Source organism: Carassius auratus, chromosome 15 (assembly GCF_003368295.1).
Source record: "Carassius auratus strain Wakin chromosome 15, ASM336829v1, whole genome shotgun sequence".
In the NCBI taxonomy this organism is placed as follows: Eukaryota; Metazoa; Chordata; class Actinopteri; order Cypriniformes; family Cyprinidae; genus Carassius; species Carassius auratus.
In genome coordinates, this window is record NC_039257.1 from 20143877 (window position 1) to 20151168 (window position 7292).

General features: G+C 34.0%; 1 protein-coding gene across 1 annotated transcript; it reads right to left on the minus strand.

The window, feature by feature from the left end:
- Positions 1 to 440: 440 nt before the first annotated feature.
- Positions 441 to 3339, minus strand: LOC113115336 (retinol-binding protein 2-like). The gene is made up of 4 exons (XM_026282852.1): positions 3161 to 3339; positions 1344 to 1522; positions 876 to 977; positions 441 to 589 (listed from the first exon to the last, which is right to left on the minus strand). Exons 1-4 carry the CDS (start codon positions 3231 to 3233, stop codon positions 536 to 538), a joined length of 408 nt encoding a protein of 135 aa, XP_026138637.1. The 5' UTR covers positions 3234 to 3339; the 3' UTR covers positions 441 to 535.
- Between the last annotated feature and the right edge of the window lie 3953 nt (positions 3340 to 7292).

Consider the following 7292-nt stretch of genomic DNA (forward strand, 5'->3'; position numbering starts at 1 on the left):
TAGAGGGAAGTATTTTGGAAAATATTGTGTATGAAAATATGCTGTGGTGATTTTAATGCACACAATACATTATGGGGAAGTAACTGTAAATGGATTAGCTTTAGAAGAATATATTGATGATAAATGGTTGGTGTGTCTTAACAATGGTGAGGGAACACGGTTTAACAGTATAAACACTACTGAATCAGTACTTGATTTAACTTTTGCATCCAGTGCAATAGCAGGTATTAGTACATGAAAACAATGCATCCATGCCCATTTCTGGCTAAATCATGTCAAATAATATCAACTTTGATATACTGGTCTCAATAAAACACATATAATTAAACTGGATTATACACCTCTTAATGGAAGTTATTATTCATTCTTATTTAACAGCGAAATTATCAGAAACTTTTATTTGCTGCATTGAAATTCTCCCAGATGGAGCACCAAATGAGTGTATTTGGTTGAAGCTGTTTATTAAAATTGATTTAATAAATATACACAGCATAACACCAAACCCAGGTGTGAAAATCCTGTTATTTATTGAGCATTAGTTTTTTTTCTTGAAGACTTGATGGCAGAGTTTGTCCTGACAGTAGATCTCCTAAAAGAGAGAGGGGTCAGCATGATAACTGGACATATACACTAAAATATTCATTAATATACACTTAAAAAGTGCCAAATTGGAATTGTGACAGACATTACAGTGTCACCTTGTTTATTTGGGTATGTATATTGATTTTGGGGTGTCATGTATGCCAGTGCAGTGGTATATTATATGATAATAATTCAGTACCCTGGCATATAATACAGGACTATTGTATGCCATAAGTGTAATAATTGATTTCTCCTTTTGATGATGTATCAGTTGTACAAGTGCAGTTCTTTACCAAGTGAAGCAGGTCTCCTTCAATCCATTGCCTCCAGCCACGGTTCTCCTTTTCTCCCTTTTGCACACACACCAGTTTATCACCGTCCCACCTCACCAGAGTCTGAAGGAAATATTTCAGTGTTTTGTCAATGTAAAAGATGAGTACTCTATATGGGACACCATATCATCTGTTCAATGTGAAAACAATTACATTTATTCAGTTAGTTTAAAAGGATGAGCGTGGTTAAAATATGGCTAATTGTGTAAAACACTAAAATAATTAGTTAATAAGTAAAATAAATTGGATAAATATACAGACCTGGTCATTTTCTATTTGTGTTTTTTCAGAAATTCTTGCCTGTTTCTTTATGTGTATGCATCTAATTGATTAGTTTATTTTCAAAATCCAAATGGATTTATATATTTTTTATGCAACTCAAATCTGAAATATTTTATATTTGGACTTTGTTGCATTTTGAACACCTACCTTAACAATTCTGTTGTCCAGGGCTTTTGTGTGCTCCTCAAACTCCTCCCCGATGGTGAAATCGACCTCATAGTTTCTGAAGGTGCTGAGTGTTTTGGTCTCAAATTTGTCTCCGTTCTGCACAATGACCTTAGTCTGTTTGAGATGCACTGCGATCTTACGAGTGGCAAAGTCAATGTCTGTAAGGGAGGAATAGAATTAACTATATAATAGCCTTGAAAAGGAAGTATCAGCACGTTCCAAGAAGCATCTCAGCAGGCACCTTGATATCAATCTGACATCAGTATTAAAGCTGCGGTAGGTAACTTTTGACGCTCTAGCGGTTAATAAACATTGAACATTGTAGCCAGAACTACTTCTCTCTGTTTATGTCTATGAAGAATCACAAAGGTACTGGGTTACTCCGCCGTGGTACCCCCGAAGCAATCTAAAATAGTCTGGATATAAACACTTATTATAGGTGCACCCTAGTGATTCAGGACAAGCTAAAAACACGGTTGGAAAATGGATTCATGGTGTACTCGCTTATTATGTTCATTTTTCTACATTTTGAACACAAACAAAGTTACGGACCGCAGCTCTGATTGATTGTTTTTTACCGGGAGCAATGGCATTCCTGCAAATGGCAATAGGACACTGGGAGGAGCCAGAGGAGCTTGATTTTTTCACAGATTATCTGTCTCATATTCTACTGTCAGGACATAATGACAGGTTTAACAAATATGTCAAAAATATATTTTTACAAAAGTTCCCTACAGCACCTTTAATAAAGGCTTGATCAAGATGCTGTAACATCATTTTAAATTCAGTTTGGATGGCAATTTCTTCCAGCGGTAATTGGGTGAAAAAAAGAAGTTAATCCCACATTGAAATGTGGGTTAATGTTTACGTAGGCCAATATGTTTGATTAAATTTACATCACAACAATGACATGTCATGTTTTGATGTCAGTTTGATTTACTTATTTGACCCCTTTTCATGTCTTTTCAACATCTTTTCAGTGTACTGAAAGGAGACTTTGAAATCATTGGGGACACTGAAGAAACAGGGCCATATTTCTTCAGTTATGCAATAGATGGACAGAAATGACCTCACACATATTGATACGCTGGGACAAAGGTGGCTGAAGTGTTCAAGTTCGCTCGTCTCCCACTTTTATCAAAGCCACTGATAAAATACCTAATGTAATATGACCTTGCATGAACTTTGATCCTGAAAAAGCAACCCATTTATTGATTCATTTCTTGCACAAGTAAAGATACTCAATGAGTTTTCTTCATTTCAATTAATTCATTTTCCTCAAATTCCTATAACAGTCTGATCACCATTTATTATTATTATTATTATTAAGCATGAGTCCATGCAATAAAATCTGTTGCAAAATGAAGATGACTGAAATTTATGCAACCCCAGTGCATGCACATTTTTTCGTTTTCAAGTTTATTTCAAACTATGCATATTTTGTTATGATTTTAGTTGCAGTTAGTATTTATAATAACCCATATAAAGTCTCTAATATTAAGTGAGTACATGCATTCAAATCTGTTTCAAAATAAAAGAATGACAAAAAAAATTAAATAATTCGAACTTTATTACTTTGGCACACACACACACACATATATATCGTGTTCTTTAACCCATTCTTTTGCAATAAGTGCATCATTTATGCAGGGTTAGAGTGAACTCAAAGTAAAAGAGTGTCCTCTAAGGAAAAGATAAGTTAGATGTAGATGCAAGAACCCAATCTGCATCTCTGGTGGTGTGTCTATGCTCCTGTTGATAACTATAGTAGGCATTCAGTAATAGAAATCACATACCCAAAGCCTTCATGACATCCTCAAAGTTGTCATTGCTGACCATCTCCCACGTTCCATTGAAATCAACCGGCATTGTGAAGCTGATGTTGTGTGAGAAGAGCAGAATGAGACGAGCCAGGGCCTTCTCTAGCAGTGTGTGTGATCAGATGAACCGTAGGGACAGAGTTCTTTTGATAAGACCCGTTATCTTCATTGAAAAAGGGGTGGGCTTTAGAAATGGGATGTACTTGTGTTAGCTTTTAATATGGTTTGAGAGAAAGATACAGACAAGCTGTGCAGATATTGCAGTTATCATGCCATTTTAAAGCTGTGACAGGTCTATATTTCTATACATCTTCATAACGGTTTAAATCAGCAGTTTTCAAGTAATCATGTAATGTGCGTTCATATTCTAATGATTTTAACAATTGCATCATTCTTTGGAATACTCTCAAACCTAAAGTCCATTAACAACTTGATGAGTTCAATAAGAACTGAACCAAAAGGGGGTCAAACCAAATACTAAAAGTGTAATTCGGAATTTCTTTCTTTTTTCTTTTTGTTAACTCACCTTTCACTCAAATTGCTATGCTGTTCATTTTATTTTTATTAAAATATTGTAATAAACGTGCAAAATATAAGGTTTTTCACTACAGGTCTCTACTTTTTGGACCCATCTGTATATATATATTGAAAGAAGTCTGCACCATGTAAATTCATTATTTGTAAATTCACGAAAAAAAAAAAACACAAATGAAATTACAGTAAAAATAGCTCAAACATGCAACAGAAATACTTGTAATTGTAATACATTTTAAAATGTCATTTATTCCAGCAGCATTACTTAAGTCTTCAATGTCACATGATCCTTCAGAAATCATTGTAATATACTGTAAAACATTTCTATTATCAGTGTTAAAAAGAGCTTAATATGTGGAAACCTTTATAAGTTTTATTCAGGATTCTTTAATGAAAAAAAAGTTCAATGAACAGCGTTTTGTCTGAAGTATACTGAAATGTAATCTGACAAATAATTCCTATGACAATGTGGAAGTCTTTATGGTCACTTTGGATCAATATACTGCATCTTTACTGAATAAATGTATTAATTTCTTAAAAAAAATAATAATTTCCGATTGACAGTGTATGTTTAGGTTCATAAAAATTATTTTGCAATGACCCATGTGCAATAAAATAGCAAATAATGGCATGTTTGATTAAATTAATTTAAAATAGGATTAGATGGGATTTTATTGCACGTGCCGTATCTTCAAGTTTATTAATTGTATTATTACTGTACAGTAAACTCATCAAGTATTTATTATTATTTTGATACAATACAACTATGATGTACACTAACAACTAAAATAAGTGTATTTTTTATATTTGGATAATAATTGTTTTTTTCTTCTTCTGACTTCGAGGTAAAATTATAGTTTCAGCCAGTATTAAGATAACATGAGTGATTTATCTGCATGCAGCTTTCACTGTAAAAAAAATGTTGGTGTCAAAGAGCATATTGCTTAAGAAATAGAACTGAGTGAATTTTTTTCTTTCATATCGATCTCATATCATTTATTTTTTGAAAGAATCTTAAGAGTTTAAGGTTTTAAGTGTTCTTAAAAACCATCTAGCAATTCTTATCCCATCAACGATATGTTGCTTTTCTAATAATCATGTGAGCCAAAGACCATTTCAAGGCATTGATCAAACACAAAAAAACAACAAAGAAAAAAAAAACTTATAAGGTCATAATTTTAGGCTGAATAAAGAATCATTAAAAGTGAATCAAATTTGTTCACATATAATCACATATACTTCAGATCATTCAAGATTCAGGATTTTTATTGGTCACATACACAATTATATAGAGCATATATAACCAACAGTGAAATGTGAGAATCCATTTAAATCATGTAGGCCAAAGTTCAGTTTGATTTCTGTGACATGTACTCTTGTGCAATTCTTCCTGTAAATAATATTGCTGTTTAAATGATGGCAACAATTATGCAGTATCATTGATTATGACATTAGTCTTCTAATTTTATTGCACTGCTCACAGTGTTAACAGTGTAACACTCAAGATGGGTTTAGTGAAAACAAGGATAAAACTACCCCATGTGTACAATAAAATACACAGCTGTATTTTTTATGTCAATGGCTTATATTTCTGCTGGAGGTCCTGGATGTCTTGTTCAGACAAATGGCATCTTCGATTTGATGAAATACCAAGAGATAAAAAATGTAAAAGTGACTGACTCTGTTAGAAATCTTATAATGGACCATGTTTGGATCCAAACCATACAATAATCCATACACAAACCTGGTTACTGGGCACAAAACCATGCTTCTGCTTTGGCCAATCCAGTCCTCTGACCTGAACCCTACAGAAAATGAGTGGGGTGAACTGAAGAGGAGAAGCAGCAACATGGAGCTGGGAATCTAAAGGGTCTGAAGTGATTCTGGATGAAGGCATGGTCTCTAATCTCTCGTCAGGTGTTCTCCAACCTCATCAGGCATTATAGGAAAACATTTAGAGCTGTTAAACTGGCAAATGAAGGTTTCAAACATTTCCCCCCCATTTTAAATACTTATACTCCAATTAAAGGTTTGATTTTTGTGAATACGATTTGAAAGGTTAGATGCACTCGGTCACCCTTTTCCCCATACTAGCGATGCCCCGGAGGACATAAACTGTACTTTAATCTCTATGTTTCCAGGGAAGTCAAATGACAGTATACAGTAGCCATACTGATTTTTTTAAAGATATTAAATAATATTAATATTGCAGTAATACAATATATAAATAAAATGAATAAAACTATTATATTTTAATTATGCAAACAGAATTCAATCCCACTGTCAAGCAGCTCTAAAAAGAAAAAGTGTATTTACTCTAAGGACAGATGGACCAATTTGTTGGCAGAGGCTACCCTGATAGCAAGCAACCAATGTTAAAAATTAGTGCTGTCAATCGATTAAAAAAAATTAACTAATTAATCGCACAATTTTTTAAAATTAATCGCGATTAATCGCAATTAAAAGACTGAAACTTTTTGGATATGTAAATGTAAAATGTAAATAATTAATGTAAACTCAAGACAAAGAAACTATTTAAATTCAAAATATGATTGTTTATTGGAATTTTTGTTTAACTTGTAACACAGATTTTCTCATGTAAACAACATACCTGCAATAAACCATCAATATCCTCCAAATTAACTGTTGGCTTGAAAGCCATATTTATTACAGAAATAAAAACACAGGCATGTAAGTACCATTTGAATTTCAAAACAATCAATGCCAATAAAAAACAAAAATGATTTCCATGTTGAATTCTAAGTGGACTGCAAAAAAATTCCAAAGTATAGTCATTGCCAGTGCTTTAAGTGGGCCGGTATGCACCGGTACTCAGTACTGCCACTTCCAAATATAGCTCTTGAGCGTACTGCCACCTCTCCGTGCGCCCAGAACGTGCTTGTAGCGTACCGGTACGCTCATTTGGACATCTGTTTTAATAGAGGTTTTAATCTTTTTGCCGATTTTCAGAGCGCCCTTCACAATGCAAGCTTCCTAATTCATCCCACCCAGAGCAGAAACTACATTACCCATTCACCCTTAAGTTACACAAGTGAATAGCGCATGTGTTGCTTTTCCCACTGTTAAGTGTCAACAACTCAACGTGGCCGGAGAAGCTGTGTGAAACTCGTTGTGAGTTATACTAAAGCAAAATCTTGAGTATTTATTGTCTGATAAACATTAAAAACTGTCTGCGGAGGTTGAGTCGTCCTGCAGCCCCCGCTGGCTGCTCATTGGCTGCAGCATCTTTTTTCTAAGTTCTAAAAAAATACCGTAGACGGCAAGGCACAAATTTAGATATTCATTTATCTAATTAATCTATAGCCTATGCACAAAGACAATATGATCTTTGTGTCCCCTTTTTGTTTTAAAGCTTGATGAAGAGAGAGAGCGCAAGTTGCTGCAGCTGAGGAGGACAGTGATGCACGCGCACAGGAGTGATTGACAGTTCGCGGCACTGTGTACAAAAATTACTCCGCTACACAATTATTTCTTTATTTTCGTTTAAGCTTATTAACGTTAGCGTTACAGAAAGGACTGATTTACGCACTGTTACAGTCATTGTTTTTTTTTT